Consider the following 16,397-nt stretch of genomic DNA (forward strand, 5'->3'; position numbering starts at 1 on the left):
CCCTTCCGGGGGGCCGGCGTGGCGGGGCCGGCGTTCGGCTGGGGCCGCGGGGCCCTGTGGGGCCCGGGGCTGGCGGGGGTCCCGCCCGCGTCGCGGGTGGAGGGGCTCGGCGGGCCCCGTGCCCCCGGGGGCGGGGGGGGGCCGGCCTCCCGCGGCCCCGGCCTCCCGCGGCCCCGGCCTCCCGCGGCCCCCCCCCGAGGCCTTCAGTTGAGTAATGACGTACAGTGAATGCTGCGTGTCGTCATGGAGTCCGCTCAGACGCTCGCGGTTACAGGCTGTGAGACGGACTGAGAAAAAAGAAGGGGGGTTTGGAGCTGGGGAGGGCGCGCAGGTTCCTGGGCAGCCGTGCGTGCGGGGAAGCGCGGCTGCCCCGGCTCTGGGCCCCTGGCGCTGCGCTCTCTGACAGGGCGCTGCCTCGGGAGCCCGGCTGCGCCCGCAGGGCTGGATCCTTCCCTGGCTTTGTGTCACGCAGGGAGAAGAAGCGTAGGTGACGCCGGCTGGGGAACGGTGCCTTGCGTGCCATCGCTCGGTGCTCCCGCCCCGGTGCTCTGCTCGATGGCCGCCGCCATCGGAGAGCCATCGGGACGAGGGCCGCCTCCCGCAGCCGCGCTAACCGGGGCGGGCTGCTTGGCCCTCCGCCGTTAACCTTGAAGGTCAAGGCGGCGCTTTTGGGTTCGCGTTTGGGCAGTCGCCTCCCGGCTCCTTTACTCCTCCGAGCGTTTTGCGAAACAGCTCCCCTGCCCCTGTCGCTTGCTCGAGCACGGTTCTTCCCAGCGACTGTAGTCCCCTGGATGTTTCAGAAGACGGCGGATGTAAAACGGGTATTTTCCATCTGGAAAAATTTTGAAAGGGGAAGTTGAACCTTCATTTTTCATTAGGTCCCAACGCGTTATGGCAGATCCTATTTTCTTGTTAATTAGGCGCTGTTCATTTTCTTCACTTCATTACTTACTACCGCACCTAGAATTTATATTCATTTGGTTTAATCGTGTTCGCCTGGTTAAATTCTAAACAGTTACTCATTCAGAAAGGAAATTATTACCTCGCTCTGCCAGGACTTCCACTTTGCCTTAATTTCCCTGGAGTCTCGTTTACTTTCCTCTGGTTTTTTTTCCTTACCGGGTCCCCTTGGGCTTGGCTGGGAGCGTGTGCGGCGCTCGTACCGTCGTCGGCTTGCTCCACGTGTGCCGGGCGTCCTCCAGTGAGTGCCGCGGCCGTGCGTGGCAGGCCGTACGCGGCCACGTTCCGCCAGGCCACCTTCTGTCTTGTAATCCTGCTGTGGTTTTTTTCCCTTTCTGTGTTACTATTTTATGCCCTTTTTGCTCTTGAAAGAAGCAAACTGGAAAACCAGAAAGTTCTTTTGCTCTGGGGGGCAAACCACGTACTTTAGCTGCCTATTTTCACTCTTAATATGCAAGCACTCTTAACCATTGCAGAAACTTCAACCGATTCCAGCTCTAGAAGAGGCTCTTGGTGTTTTACTTTCTCCTCTCCCGCTTCCCTGCTTCCCACAGCCCAGCGTAGCTCTTCGAGACAGCGACGGTCATGCAGAAATACTCACACAACGCCATTGGAAGCAAAATGAACGACTAGTCCTCCTCAGCTCGTTGCTTTTGCATGCGCCTCGTTCTCGGCCTGCCTTCCAGGTTACTCCTCTGAAGCTGTGGATCCCCACAGCTCCCAGCTCGAGGTTCTGCCTCAGCTCTCCCGTGCAGCCCGGCAGCCATTCAGCCCTCTCACCCGTCGCATTCCTGCTGTGCCACCTCTGTTCCCCAGTGCCGGTCGCAGGCGTCGGCCGTGCCTTCCCTCTCGCCCGGCTGCGCTCCCGCAGCTCTGGTTGTCCGGCCGCCTCTGTGACTTCTCCGAGTGGGTGACAGCGCTGTGGCAATGGGGCTGCTCGATCGAAAGCGGATGCTTGAGCATTCCCTGCAGCCAGAAAGCAGGTACCTGTAATTACACCCAGCGACGGAGAGGTCAGGCAGACAAAGCCGTTGCGAACGACAGTCCTTTCTCCGAGAGCCTGGGAGGCCGGGTCGCGTCGCGCCACCTAATGCAATAACAGCACCCCTTGTCCCCGCGTGCAATTGTCGTTCCAGCCCGTGAACGCCATGGGGCTGATTGACAGCTCGACAGAGAGGGAGAGGAGCCGGCAAAAATAACAGCCGCGGTTACGACTGAATAAACCGAGCTTCGGTCGCTGGGTTCGATTCGCTTCTTTGGCTTCGTGTACGGGCACAGGGCGAGTTTGGGGAAAATGGCCCGCTCCGAGGGGAGAGAGGACAGGCGGGGCCCGGGAAGCCAGGCTGCCCTCTCTTTTCACACCCTCTCCGCCGCGTGGGCTGCGTCCTGCTGTTGGCAAAGCTGGCACGGGCGAGGGGAGAGCCGAGCTGCTTGTCATCCGAGTCTGTGTCCTCCCGGCACGAGTCCGACCTGCACCCGCCTTGCTGCCTTAGGTGCCGCCGCGATTTCTGTCGGCGAGCACGAGCGGCAGGCAGAATGCCGCCCAGGCTCTTCGCTGGGAAAGGCTTTCAGTGACTCCTGGCAGGTTGCAACAGAAGGGTAATTGTAGCTACAAACTTCTCCGTGAAGGGAATCATTGTGCTTTTTAAACAGACCATAAAAATCCCCAGCGATGCTGATGTTCGAACAGTTAAACAGCGATTAAAGACGCCAGCGCTACGAGACCTGGGCATGTTATTTCCAGAGAACATGTCAGCAGCTGCTGAATTCCTGCCTTTACTGCGCCGCGCTGGCAGGCGCGGGGGTCTTTAAGGGAACGGTGGCGTTATATTCAGCGTTAACTAGCGAGCGGCGGACGTCCCGAGCTGCCTCCCAGCATCCTCTCGTTTTCAGCTCCGTTTCCTGGAGCTGGGCAACGAGGCCGTTCCCGGCGCTCGCTGCGGTGCCGAAAAGCCGTGCCGCTTGCGCGGGGCATCCCGGTGGCTCTGGGGATGGTCACGCCAAGCAGAGCCAGAGCTGGCGGTGTCACCGACGTGGTCCTCATCTCGCTGGCGTGGTGTCTGCACCGTACCCTTCTGGGGTCACGTACAATTGCATCTCGTAACCTAAGTAAGTCTCTACTGGAGCAAGGGTTCCGCTACAGCCCTAAAAACTCTGGCGTTTTGGGGGTTTTTTTATTAGGTTCTTGCCAAGACGCCAGAAGGCGGCCGGCCGGAGAGCAGGACGAGCCCCTCTGGCTCCTGCCTGGGCTCGCCGGGTGCTGCGGAGCTTGGAGGGTACTTGTGGAGCATGGCTCCTTTCGGCCGTTCGACTCCTTCCTGGGCTGTATCGCTCTCTCTCCCTTACTTTATGCCAGCCTCTTCTGTCAGAAGTAATAAGATTTGTGACGGGACTCTACCTGCGTACGTCCAGGGAGAAAATTTCCCATTTCTGTATTTCCTTCTACGCTCGAACCAAAACTACCCCAAAAGACAATTGGTATGAACGAGGGGAGGAGGAGCTTCAGCAACACATCCCACACGCTGACTCAAAAAACTGCTGAGAACTGAGGCGTGTTGGCTGTGCTAATATTAATTATTCGTAAAAACGTCTAGGCTCGAGTATCTCTCAAATGAATCTCCGGTATGTCACAGCTCCGGCTGTCCGTAACCATGGGAGAACAGCTGAGCGTGGCCAGCGGCGCTTTGAGCCAGAGGAGGTGGCTTTGGGGAGAGCGTCATTTCCATCGGCCGAGCCCTTCCGCCCTGCTCCGGCCTCTGTGCCGGCGCCTGGCAGGTACGTGTTGCTGGGGCCGCAACGTTTGTGCCGAGCGATTTTTACAGGTTTACTGAAAGGACCGGCAGGTACTCTTGGTTCTGCGAGCGCTGGGGATTGTCTGGGTGCAAGGCACGCTGCTGCCCTTGACAGCACCCTTTTTTTTCCCCCCGACTTTTCAGACAGGGCACACAGAATTTCTCCAGAAACCAGAAGCGGGTCTGGGTTCGGACAATCTCACTGCCTATACGGGCCAACTTTTTTCCTGTAAGAATGGATTTTGGTCTCAAAAAAGCACATCGTGGCTGTTGTACGGGGCAGAAAGAGGGAAGCTTCTCCGAAGCTCTGCTCTGACTTGGGAGGGTGGCAGGGAAGGGACTCGGGTGCAATTCCTGTTTCGGGGGGGGGCGGGGGCGAGCCGGCAGGGTTACCCTCAGCCTGGGCTGCTGGCGCGCGGCCGGGGTTCGAGTGCTGGTGCTGCGCGTGCCGCATAAATCCCAGCCCACAGACACAGTTAGGACACTCACAAGTTTATTTGCTTTCAGATAAAGGGGTAAGGGGCAGCGGGTTACATCGGCAGGGCTTTTTGAGGCCAGGCACGCTGCTGTTTTCCTCCCCAGTGCCCACGTGTTATCCGGTGATGGAGGCACGCCTGCATGCCACGAGGCTCAAGATGGCTTCGCAGTCCGTGCGGACGTCACCGGGCAGGTACGGCTGGACCTCGCTGTACTTCACGGCAAAGCCAGCGCTCTCCACGGCTTCCTCCACCATGTTTCTGTCCAGGCGGAGGCACGAGAAAACCTGCTTGTTGAAGGCGTAGTAGGTTTCGTGGAGGACGGTCACCATCACCAGGTGCCCCCCCGGCTTCACGAGGGCCCCGATGTTTCTCAGGGCGCTGAGGAAGGTGGCCAGGTCCTTGCAGGCGGCCTCCAAGCAGAGGGTGGAGATGATGCAGTCAGCAGGAGGCAGGGACACGGGGTCCGTGGGGTTGGCTTTGGTCACGTCGCACTTCAGAACCTGCCTCACCTTCTTTCTCAGTTTCTCCTCTTTCTCAGCCCACTTCTCCCTAGCAAGTAAATAAACAAATAAAGAGACGAAGGCTCGTTACGTGGTTATTTAGCATCGGTGCCTGCGACTTGATGTACGCCACGCTCGGTGGCAGGGCGGTGGGAAGCCAGCCTCACCTGTCCCCTTCCAGCTCGCAAACGTATTCCACCACCGGCCTCCAGTCGAAGGCTCCCGCTTCGTTCTTCAGCCACTTCTCCAGCTCCCGGCGGTTCTGGTCCGTGTAGTCCAAGGCGATGATCTCCTGGAAGCACTCACAAGCGGACAGAAGCTGGTAGATGGTGGGGCCACAGCCGACGTCGATCAGGGTATCGCCACTCAGGCCCTCTGGTGCAGGGTGGGGGGAAGACTGCGTGGTGAGGACGGAGACCGTGCCCCGGGACAGAAACGCCCCAGAGCCCCGTCGGGCTGCGCTTCCCCTAAGCCAGAAACGCGATCCCAAGTGCCACGGACGCACGGCCCAGCCCCGTCCCCCCGCAGCGCCCGGGGCTCTCGGGCGGCAGCCCTGCCCGCGGGCAGGGGCAATGCCTGCTTCGGAGCAGAGGCCCTGCCCCCAAACTCGCCCCTACGCAGCCCGGAGTTGTCGGTACGTCACAAACGGTGGAACAACTCCAGCTGGCAACACCCTGCGTGCGTAGACAGACGTGCATGCATATATATATATATATATTAAAAACAAAGCACGCGTGTGTATATATAGCGCATAGCTCGTGTTGGGACGCGGCCCGAGCAGCCTGCGGCCTGACGTTGCCCAGCGCCTCGGTGGGGTACTCACCCAAGGAGAACATTTTATACAGGCTCCTCAGGTTTTGCATCAGAAACGTGTTTGGCTGTCCCTCGCTGTCGCTCATGCGGTAAAATTCTTTCAAATACTCCTGAGGGTCGAAACTCCGCTGGTAGACCTCTGCGTCAGTGAAGATGGCTGGAGCGTCCATCTTGCCCAGAGCAAGCTCTGCTGCTCGCTCCTCCCACCCTACGTTGCGCAGCCCCTGTCGTACTTTCGGTTTTAACCTCCCTCCTGCGTCCTCTGCTCCGGGTGCCGGCCGGATACGCTCCTGTACGTGACGGGTGCTGTCTCTTGCTCTCCGTTTTTGCACTGACCTTTGCTTCCTCCGCAATAACTCGCTGCTGAACCCCCCCCAGCAGCCCCTGAGCCGTACAATCCCCTGCACAAATGACGGTAATTAATGGCAATCCCTGCGATTACATTACACGTCCCTGGCTTTACAGTAATTGACGGCAATAAACCAGTACAGTGCGAGTTGGTATCGCCGGCAGCCGTAGCCCGGCAGCTCTGTAAACAGTATTAGCGCGTCCGACACCTTTGCTTCTTAATAGCAGATTGAAGTCGGCGTGTTCGGTAATAGAAGGTGGCAAGGAGGTTTTAAGGCCATTAGGGGCCCTGGCAGAGGGCTGTCAGTGTCTCTCCTCTAGGAAGGAGGAATCGCTTCCCGCCCGTGCGAAGTGCCTGCCGAAATTCCCGTTCTCTTTCAGTGATTTTGTTGCTTTTATTTTTTCAGGTTGTCCTTGGAACACTGCAATTTCACATCCTCGCCCTGAAAACCAGAGCACTGACAGCGTCGGCACCTGGGTTTTGCCTCCGGAGCCGGCCCCGGACCCCGCACCCCGGCCTGCACCGTGGCTGACGGGGTCCCTGCCCGCACCGTGGCCCCGCGGCCCCTCGCCCGCCGTCCCGGGGCTCGGGGAGCAGCGGGGTGCTGCGGAGGGGACGCGCTGGCGGCGGCCTCCTTCGCCGTCCCCGCCACGAAGAGGCAGCAGAGCCCCGCGCTTCTCGCGGCGCCGGGTCCCATCTCGTCCTCTTCCCGCTCACCCAGCGGGAGCCGAAATGATCAAACAGTTTTAGGCTCATTACCGACTCCGAATCTGTATAATTGGCCTTTGCTTTTTTCAAGATCTGTCATTAGGAGCGACGGGCGGATGAGCCGCCCTATCATCCTCAAACTAATAAGCGCTGTTTTAGATCCCGAGGTGGCTTTGCTTAACAAACCCTGCTCGCCATACCGCCTGCACGGCCAGACCTGCTGACGCAGAACCAGCTGCCGGAGGTACGAGGCCTAACAAGGACGTCGGCTTGAAAGATGAACACGTTAAAGAGGTTTTCTTCTGAGAGCAAAGCCAACAAGAAGCGCTCCCTGCTACTCCGGCGCTGAGACCCCGGGCTGAAACAGTCTCTAAAGCCACCGGCCCCCTGAGAGCCTCCCCGGCCACGGCAAGCGGACCCAGGGGCTTCTTTCCCGCGGGACGTCAGCCCCCGAAGCAGACCACGGGCACTCCCAGCCTTGCGGCTGGAAGCCCTAAGATAAATCCTATTGATGCGGGGGGGTTGTCCCTGCCGCCTGAAACCTCAGCGCTGCAACAGGAGCGGGAGGGGGGGAGAGGCGAATTTGCCCCCCTGTTAAATCCCTGGAGCTCCTGGGGTCAAATCGAGGTGCGGCACGCTATGCCAAGAAGCAGCAATCCGGTCTCACCCCCCCCAGCTCACGCACACCGGGCTGCAAGGGAGTGCCTTCACCACAGGGAATACGCCAGCAGCAAAGCCGACGCCAAAAATGAAAATTCCGCGATGCTTCGGCCTGCGCCCCCAAGGAAAGCGCTGGGCGGGACGCAGCAATGCCGCCCTGCCACGGAGGGAGCGAGCAGCCGGGGTCAGCTCTGTGCTCCCCATCGCCAAGCTCGCAGCGGGGCACGGAGAGCAGCCTGAGCCCCGACGCCAAGCCCAAATGCATGTGCCCTTGCCCGGGTCCACATTTATTATTTTTTAAGACAGGGGCTGAGGTATATGAAGCAGCGTAGCCCCGCAGCCAGGCTTTGACTCGTTTCTGGTGCCGTTTGCTGGCGCAGCCCTTGCGTTTCAGTCCGTAGAGCCTGTTTCCGCTCCTTGGCTGACACGATTTGGGGGTAAAAGTGTAAATTGTCAGCACCCAGAGCGCCTCGGGGCATTTGTGAGCGGGAGTGGTGGAAGGTCCCGGGGCCAGCCAGCCCCCGCTCAGCACGCCTTCCCACCCGCGCCGCCGGCCTGGCACTCGCGGCTCCTGGGAGCCGATGCGGAGCCTGCCTCCGCGGCTCCCCACGCCGGGAGCAGCCCCCGGGCGGCTCCGCTGCTCCAGCTTTCCGTCCCTCTTGAAATCTCAGCTCTCGATGTCTGATTTCCATTTCCCCCCGTACTTTCAGTTCAGTCGAAGTGCGTGATTAGGGCTCTGCAGGCTCCGTTGTCCTCTCTACCTAAGTGCTTCTCTGGTTGACATAAACAGCATTTCGGTATTTACCCTGTGGAACGTGCTGCTCTGCTTACTTTCCTGGATAACGCACAAAATCTGCCATTACAGGGAGGAAAAATAACCAAAAGAAAAAGAAGTCCCTGCAGAAAGCTGCCAGAGGCGAGGAGCCCTCCCGACGGGACAGGACTGTGCCCCATCAGCCTGAGGAGGAGCACCTTGGCCTCGTCCCATCACCCGGGCAAGCAGCAGCAGCTGGGGAAGTTATAAAGGGCAGGGGGCTCTCGGCACCCGCAGCATCTCACGGGGCTTGTGGTTTGGGCTCTGCGCGGCGTCCGCTGCGAGCACGGCTCGTGCCGGTGCCTGGGAGCCGGTTTGAAAGCCGCTAGCTCGTGCCTTGAGCGCAGGATCAACCTGGGACCTGGGCTTAAGCCTCGGCAGCCCCAAGCCTGGTCCCGGGCTCTGCGGCCGGCGGCACCGGAGCCCCCCAGCCTGCTCCGGCGCACCCCTGGTACCCTTCCCGCCCTCCCGTGGCGTCCTCGTCCCCGGAGAGAGGTAAGCGAGACCGCCGAGCGCCGTCGCGTGGCACGCTGCTGAGCCGGGGTGCCCGGGGAAGGGAGGTGGGCTTGGAGGGTGGGAACGAAAGCACCCTTTTGTCTATTTTACCTGCTTTTTACTGGACTGAGCTTTAGATGCTCCCCTCCTTCATATTTGCAGGAATGTGTGTAGAGAAAGCACCCGAAAAGCAAATATTTCTCATCTCAGATACTTTTTGGAGAAGGGAGGAACTGTTCGTTTGTTGAAAACACTGGTTATTGGAAAAAAGTGGAGACAGTTGTGCTTTTAAAGGATAAAATGCACTTATTTTCTGAAACGCAACAGCTCCTCAGGGGCGTTTTGCAAAGTCCGCAGCTTCCCCTGGCAAGCCTGGCGAGCCTTCCCCGGGTGGACGTTCCCGGGGTGGGTCCGCGTGCGGCAGGACGGCGGCTCTGGAGAGGCCGTGCAGTAGTCGGAGGGATTCCTTAAGGCTGCCCGCGGGGGCACCGGGGCTTTTGATGGAGTCGGTTGGAAGCGTGGTGGTTGGTTGTTGTGGAAAACGGTTCAAGTTTTTGCCTGGTCTTTACGTGGTCAGAAGAATTACACTGCACGCTTCCCATCGGACCTGGAGGAACCCCCCCCTGCTGCTGTGCCTCCCCTCTGCCCCCTTCCTCGGGGCAGAAGCAAGCGCAGACGCTCGGCCGATTTTCTCTGTTGCACGTGCATCCGTGCCAACTTAGTTAACCTGTTCATAATTAATAAACGGGCACGCTGCTGGGGTCCTGCCCCAGGTCTCACCCCGCGGCTTTCGCTCCCCGAGAGGCTCCTGCCCACGGTGGGGAGCGGGAGCAGCCGGTGCCGGGCGGCACAGCGCCGGGAACAAAAGCCGCCTCTTCCTCCGCGTGGTGCAGGGATCCCGAACAAAAGGTTCACGTTCCCCTGCGCTCTTCTCTTTCTTCCTCTCGCTCGCCTTTCTTTTCTCCTGCTCTTCCAAGGATATTTTCCGCAGTTGTTCTTCTGGTTTAAATTTCTCCGTGCTGCAACAAGAAAGTGGCAATTAGCGATCATAAGGCTGTTTTACAGTCCTGTGGAAACCCTTTCCATCCACTTTGTTTTAAATGGGTATGTCTTTTATTCCTAGTTTGCGGGAGTGTAAAACTTTACGGCGTTTGCTGCAAACCTTCATACTTTGCTTTGCAGTTTATTGCTCCCTCTGCAGATATATCTTACTCATAAATAAGGCTTTCGTCTCTCCGGTACTTGACTAGGAACCGCAGTGCCTCTGAGCAGTTGCATTAATGGGGCTTTGCCTAGAAATCATGGCGTGACTCATCTCAAACCTCAGCCTTTCCTTCGCCCCGCGGCGCAGCGCTCGGCACGAGAGCCGTGGCGGCGGCAGGTTGCTCAGACGGGTTATGCGTGCCCCGGCCGGCAAATCCCTACGGCTCTGGGAGACGTGGAAGATGGCTCCAGAAAGTCCGGCGTTAGCTGGGGCTCTGCGCTGGGGTCGCTTTGGGTGCCGAGGCGGTTGAGCCTCGGAGCAGAGAGAAGCGTGAATGCGCCTGCCCCTGCAAATCCCCTGCGCCGGGCTGGTGCGGGGCCGTCCCGCTGCTCGCCCAGCGCCTCGGGCAATAACGCGGCAAACGGAGGCACGCCCGAGGGGTGACGGTACCCGCGGCATTTGGTGCAAGCGCTCTGCCCTACGGCTCGTGAAACCGGGCTGCGCCGCAAACCCTTTCTCATCGCGTCGCAGGTGCCACGGGCGCTCTGCGGCCTCAGCGCTACTCGTGCTCTCCCCCGGTGCCTCGAGCTGGGTGACAAACATTTCCTCAGCTCCTGAAGAAGGTGGGATGAGCTGCCCGACTGCCCTTTTCCGCGCCGCTAGGCGAGACGGCCTTGCCCGGCAGTTGCGGCGTGCCCCCTTGCTGGGTTTAGCAGGATTCGCCCTCGGCACGGTGAGTCGCCGGGTAGCTGCGCCGCAGCCGGCTCTCCGGGCAGAGCCGCTGGACTGGGAAGCGGGCGCTGCGGCGAGCTCTGGGGCGCGTTTGCCTCTCGCTTCCCTTTTGCCGGCAGCAGAGCCGAGAAGCGCTTGTTGCCGGCGGCGGCGTTAACCTCTGACTGCAGAGCTGGGATGCGTTGCAATAAGAAGCTCCTTGAGGGGGCCGATGCCTGCGAAGGGAGAAGCCTTGGCTCAAATACATACTCGCAGGGCCGTGTCCCTCGTGGGTGCAAATCAGCCCCGGAGCTGGCAGCTTCAGGCAGCCGAGCTGAGCTGTACCTGGCTGCTGGGGCTCGCTAGGCTGCTTGGGGTGGAGAGCTTTCCCTCTCTAATAGGGAACGTTTGCAGGTTATTTTTAACGACGGCTTTATTTTCCCTCGCTTAGCAATGAATCTGACTGCTCTCGGCTCCCGTGCTATGGGGGACAAATAAAGAGGTAGAACTGGCGAAGCTGAGGGTCCTGCGGGTCCGGGTCTGGCGTGGACGCGCCGGTGCCTGATGACCGCCCTGTGGCTTTTGTTTCGGTGGGAGCGCTGAGAGGGGCTCCGCTTTGCCCGACGGCCCGTTTCCCTGGAACTGGAGGGACGAGCTGTGCTTGGCGTCCCTGGACGTGGCTGACGTTGGCTCGGACGTCCAAAAACCGAGCCCGCCAGGTGAGCGGGTGGCACGCTTGCCAGCGCCTTCCTTCTTCGGCAGATTATCCAAAAGCCGCAGTGTGGAAATGGAGGCACGCTGGGTTTTTACGCCGTGCTGGTTCTGCCTGTTCCTCCGGGGAGGGGGTGCGGCGCTCGGCGTCCGGGCGCTTGCCGTGGGTCCACGGGGAGGAGCGGGGGGACCGGTCCCTGCTGCAGACCCAGACCAGCCGCTATTTTTCTGGGACTGTGATGAGACAAAGGATTCAGAAAGGTGTGGGATATTAATTGCAGCTTTCAGACCCCTGCGTGCTACATGGTAATTTCATCGCATTACGGTGATAGCGGTTTCAAAAATCGCCCTCCTCCCGTCCCCTTTTAACAAAATACATCTTGTTTTGCAAAAATGCATTTAGGGCCAATTGGTTTGGAGTCCAGAATGGCAGCAATTAGAGTGGTGTTGTGCATTTGGAATAAATGGAGTAATACTGGCGCAAGCGTGACCTCCGCCAAAAGGATGAGACCGGGCGGGGAGATTTCTGTAGATCAGCAGCGCGGGGTGCCGCGCCGCACGTCTCCGAAAACGGGGTACCTTACGCCGCGCCCTTGAGCAGTGCCGCTGTTGCGTGATTAAAAGCTGCTTTACCGGGGAAAAATAAGAGCTATTTTAAAATGCATTGGTCGTGCGTGTCCGTCCCCGCCGGCCGGGCGCAATGCTCCTCTCCGCTCCCCGTGCGCGGCGGCAGCGCCCCGGCTTCCCTGGCCCCGGGCACGCGCCGGCAGGCGTCGCGCTCGCGGATGGTTTATGGGCCCATTTGCCGGTGCCGGTACCTGCCGCCAAGCCTCCAAATGTCAGAGCCGGGCGCGGGGAGGCAGGGGATGGGAACAGGTGGGCTCCGTGCATCTCTGGGGCCCCACTAATTCACAGGGAATGAATTAACGACAGGAACGGGGACAAAGTCCTATTCTGGGTGCAGGTGACGAGCAATTCCCTTCTGGCAGGCGGAGGGAGGGAGGGAGGGAGACCTGTCATCATCAGACTGCCTTTGATTTTATTGTCTGAGCCAGCCTGAAAGGTATCCTGCATTTGCCGCTGACTGTGCTCTTGCTCGGGGTTTTGGAAACGGTGCCGAGTCTCGCTTAAAATAATGACCGTCTCTGCTAATTACACGAGACCGCCTATTTGCGGCACGGGCCGTCTCTCGCACCCTCCCCGTGAAGGAACCAAAGGTTTCCTTCGCTCCCGGGGAGACGTTCAGAGGTAATGGCGTCACCCTGTCAGTAAGTGGTGTAAGCCCCTTGACACCCGCGCAGGCCCGGTCCCCGGTCGTCGCACCGGGCGTGGGCTGGGAGCTGGCTCGGCGGGGCGGGCGCAGACCCCGGCCGGGAGCGGGGTTTTCCTTGCCCCCTCCCACCGTCCGCGCGCAGCCCGCCCGCCTGCGGGAGCGAGGGTGGGAGCTGCGCGGGGGGAAGGTGCGGGTGAACGGGTTACCCGGTAAGGAACGGTGCCAAAAAGACCGGGAAAAGGGAAAAATGCAGGAGCGGCACTTTATTAAACAAGCTGCATAGCAAACTATCGTTACCCACGGGCAGTCTGTGTGGGCACGGTTTCAACTTTTGTCTGTGCCGTCTTTATAGGATTCCCGAGTCAGTCTTTGGAAACGCAGTATAGTATTTTTGCTGTCCGGCGAGGATTTTCCCATGGCGGCTGAGCTACGGGGATGGTATCTTCAACGTGTGGCTCGCCTGGGAGGGGGAAGGTTAACGAGCACCTGCTGTGTTGCTGACACTCATTAAACTTGCTCGGAAATTTCACGGGTGCGCTTGTCCTCGGGGCGACGTCGGCTCTCCCCGAGGCTGAAATCGCCCTCTCTCTGGGGAAAGCGATGCGTGTCTACAAGCAAAGTTTGGGGTCCCGGTGCCGCAGCAAGGGTGCGATTCAGGGTGTGAAAAGGAGAGCGGCTGTTTTATTAATTGCATGCCTGCCTACAGCTCTCACCGGCGGAGCGGCCGGCCCTGTGCCAAGGTGGCGTGCCTGGAGCCCGTCCGCGGTCTGAGAACTGCTAGCCTAACGCGGAGTAAGCATTGCGACTGCTCTAATTTTTGCATTGCACAAATGGGATTTTGTGGGTTATTTACAGCTGCAGCTGGCCGTTAAGAATATCAGTGAGTGAAGTCGCTTGGATTAATACGGCAGTATTAACTGGGAGATGGGAACCCGTAAGTGGCTGGGAGGGAAGCAGCGGCTGGTCAGGGCCGCGCCGGTGGGAGGCAGGGAGTGTCGGGCTCTCTCCAGCTCTGCCTCTAGGAAGCAGTCTGACCTCGGGGACATCGCTGCCGCGCTCCCCAAAATGGGGAAACTTGCTCCGAGCCATGCTGCCGAGCGCGCGCAGCTTCCTTCGTGTTCGCGAAACGCTTTCCGGGGGACCCTTGCCTTGGGAGCGGGCGAGAAGCGTGGTCGAGGGAGAAGAGCTTGGGACTTGGCAGTTAATCTTCCGCTCCAGGGAGGTGCTGAGAAGTGCGCCGCAGGGGGTGGACCTGCCTGGTCCCGAGCTGGAAACCCCTTCCCACGTGGGGCTTCCCCTCCGAGACGGGGGTGCGTGGGACGAGGTGAAAGCCGGTCCCGGAGGCTGCGGTTAGAGACGGGAGCGCGGTGCCCAGAGGGATCGGGGGAGAAGCGTTAGCGAGGCGTGTTGGGTGCCGCTGACGAACCTTCTCACCCCGCCAAAGAGCGGGAGAGATGAGGCTTCCCGGGAGCAGGCTGCTGCTACCCGGCCCGACGAGCCCACGCAGATGGCGGGGAGATAAACGACGCCATCTCCGTACTGTAGTGGCTCGGCTGTAATTTCTGAAAGACATTTATTAGCGGCAGCCTTCCCTTTTTCAGGGACCGCGACTCCTTGGGCAGAGGGAATTGCGCGAGGGAAGGTGGAAAGCGCAGCCCGGCGTTACTGATGAGAGCGGTGCCCAAAACCCCATCCATTCCTCTCCTCCAATTTTCTCCTCTGACAATTTATAGGTTAGTTTGATGCTTGAATAGCTGTGTCTCTCTAGTAATATGTATTCTCCGTAAGTATTCCCCGCTGTGGCATATCCTAAGAGAACTCCATCAAATAATTATCTTCCCTTTTATTTATTCACAGTCTTTTCACTCGATCTGCATCACGATAAAATATTCCAATGGTTTCCTCTTAGCGCCGAGCCTTCCCCAGATTGTAAAGTGTATTTATGTACAGTATTAAATCCGCCCTGCGCAGCTCTTCATCTCGGCGCTTTCCTCATTGGACGCTACCGTCGGGCGCCGGCCGCGGCTGCCTCCTGCCTCGGCACCCCGCGTCGCCGGGACGTGCCTGGGGGCCGTGCCGCTTGCCCGAAGCCCGGGGCAGGAGGGGTCTGCCGGTGACCGAGGCCGCAGGCCGGCGCGGCGGGATGGAGAGGGGCAGCCCCGCCGGGGAACCTTCCCACCTCCCTCCCCCGTGCTTCGAGCCGGGATGTCGCTGCCTCGCAGAGCCGAGTCGCCCGCTGTCAGCAGAAGGACGTGACTGCAGGACAGCCCAGCGCAATCAGAGCAGGGAAGAAACCAATAACCTCCTTTTTCCCCCCTCCGGAGGGACTGAAAGAGCAGCGCTGCTCTTCTCCGAGGACTTGTCGGCTCTCCCCGGGCAGCCGGCTCGGCGGACGGCCTCTCGGGGAGGGCCGCGTCTCTGAAAAGGGCTTGCTGTCCGGGGGGCAGCTTTTATACGCACAGAGCGGTGATTTGAGGGGATGACGGGCAGAGCCTGAGCGTTGAGTTGCAATGCCGGGGAGCGTGTGGGAGCGGTCCTGGGAGCGGGCGTGGGCACGCTGCAGCACGGCTGTCACCCGTGGCAGGGGACGTCCCTTCCACAGGGGACAGCGGGTCCGTGCGCGCAACCGGGAGAGCTGCAGGTCATCCAAAACAGCATTTCCGAAACCGACACAGCCTTACCTTCCCGTGGATTGTGGTGTGCCACACATCAGCCTAGCGGGGAATATTCGGTGTCCTGCACCTCCGTTTGCTGCCCTTAAAAAGCCCCGCGCGAGAGGGCAGGAGCCGTGGCTGTACCTACCTGAGCCGCGCGGGCGGCATCTCGGCGCGCGCCGGGGCCCCTCTGAGGCGTCTGAGGGTTTTCTGGGCTGAAAGGGCTCACGTTTTAGAGTTTACAATCCGTAGCAGTGCCGAGGATTTCCCTAGGCCAGAAGAGCTCTTCCGCTCTCCGGGGCTGAGGGAGTCAAAGCGAGTTTAACTTTATTTTTAAGTTTGCTTCCGCCGCTCCTCCCCAGCGCGCGAGCGCTTCCCGGGAGCCCTGCGCTGCGAGGCAGCGGCCGCGCTTTCTGCCGCGTCTGGCTGCCGTGATGCGAGGACTGCGGTTAATGAGTTAGTCACGGAGCGAAATAGCGGTGACCGTTCACAGTCGTGGCTTTTATTCCCCGCTTTGCCTACGGTCGGCTCGGCTGGTAGGCGGAGAGGCTGGGAAACGGGTTGCTCCCAGAAGAGGGAGATGCTGGGGAGGGGACCGGTCGTGGTGAGGATGGTGGTGACCGCGATGCTCCCGCTGCCTTGGCTGCGCTACCTCTTCGAAGCGGCTTCCCCTCAAACCACGGCGAGGCGAGCTCGCTCCCCAGCAAGGGTTAACTGAGTGTATAAAATTGATTGCGATTTTAGTAATTCAGTATAATCACAGTCTACCAGCAGGTTGCTTTTCCAGCAGGAGGGTTTGGAATTATTTTCTGGAGTTTGCAATATAGAACTTAAATTAAGCCTCAGAAGTCAGAGGAGCTCTGCTGCATCTCTAATGTGGTGCTAAATTCTCAGCAGCACATTCTCTGTATTAAAGCCTTTGCTAGCAATTAGGTTCATTAACTATCACAATACCTTATTTATTACTCGGCATGCCATATGGTTTCCCAGCTAAAGAATGGCACCCGTTCTAGCACAGACCATTTGGCATCATAAAAATGTTAACAAATAATGTTATGGCTCTCAAGGGCAAAAGGGCTCGCCGGGTTGCAGGTCTGAACGGCAGGAGAGAATATGAAAACATTTTTCTTCTATGGCAAAATAAAGAATTCCTCGAGACAGAAGTATTCAAAGAATATCACGCTCGCATCACGCAAATGGGAGTTTTATACATGCCCATAATGGTTCTGTCAATATTTGCAGCAGGCAGCGCGCTCGCTCATCTCCTTGCCTTC

At 59.4% G+C, this 16,397-nt stretch overlaps 2 protein-coding genes and 1 long non-coding RNA gene across 12 annotated transcripts in view; 2 read left to right on the plus strand and 1 right to left on the minus strand.

Moving 5' to 3' along the window:
* The first annotated feature begins 8 nt into the window (after positions 1–8).
* LOC140661826 (uncharacterized) lies at positions 9–4,159 on the plus strand. 5 transcript variants are annotated; one of them, XR_012045907.1, is made up of 3 exons: positions 9–3,438; positions 3,555–3,735; positions 3,897–4,159. It is a non-coding gene; the product is annotated as an uncharacterized lncRNA (long non-coding RNA). The 5 variants fall into 5 exon arrangements; XR_012045909.1 differs by having other exon boundaries at positions 9–3,069; positions 3,594–3,735; XR_012045904.1 differs by having other exon boundaries at positions 9–1,943; positions 2,097–3,735.
* A 69-nt stretch (positions 4,160–4,228) lies between these two features.
* Positions 4,229–5,755, minus strand: NNMT (nicotinamide N-methyltransferase). Its single transcript, XM_072884591.1, has 3 exons — positions 5,555–5,755; positions 4,899–5,106; positions 4,229–4,780 (listed from the first exon to the last, which is right to left on the minus strand). The coding sequence occupies exons 1-3, from the start codon at positions 5,712–5,714 to the stop codon at positions 4,345–4,347; spliced, it is 804 nt and encodes a 267-aa protein (XP_072740692.1). The 5' UTR covers positions 5,715–5,755; the 3' UTR covers positions 4,229–4,344.
* Positions 5,756–5,820: 65 nt separating this feature from the next.
* ZBTB16 (zinc finger and BTB domain containing 16) overlaps positions 5,821–16,397 on the plus strand; it is an 85,086-nt gene continuing 74,509 nt past the window's right edge. For 5 of the 6 annotated variants that reach the window (XM_072884587.1, XM_072884578.1, XM_072884589.1 and 2 more), the window contains exons 1-2: positions 5,822–5,959; positions 6,300–8,570. The gene's annotated coding sequence lies outside the window, so the exon portion shown is untranslated. Of the gene's footprint in view, positions 5,960–6,299; positions 8,571–16,397 lie in introns of all 6 variants that reach the window. The other variant, XM_072884579.1, reaches the window with a different exon arrangement.

Source organism: Ciconia boyciana, chromosome 20 (genome assembly GCF_034638445.1).
Source record: "Ciconia boyciana chromosome 20, ASM3463844v1, whole genome shotgun sequence".
NCBI classification, from domain to species: domain Eukaryota; kingdom Metazoa; phylum Chordata; class Aves; order Ciconiiformes; family Ciconiidae; genus Ciconia; species Ciconia boyciana.

Coding starts and splice junctions, on each gene's coding strand:
- NNMT (XM_072884591.1), bottom strand. CDS start 5,714: ATGGACGCTCCAGCCATCTTCACTGACGCAGAGGTCTACCAGCGGAGT. Junction 5,107..5,554: donor GTATAAAATGTTCTCCTTGG/GTGAGTACCCCA, acceptor ACCCTGCACCAG/AGGGCCTGAGTGGCGATACC. Junction 4,781..4,898: donor TGCGAGCTGGAAGGGGACAG/GTGAGGCTGGCT, acceptor TTTACTTGCTAG/GGAGAAGTGGGCTGAGAAAG.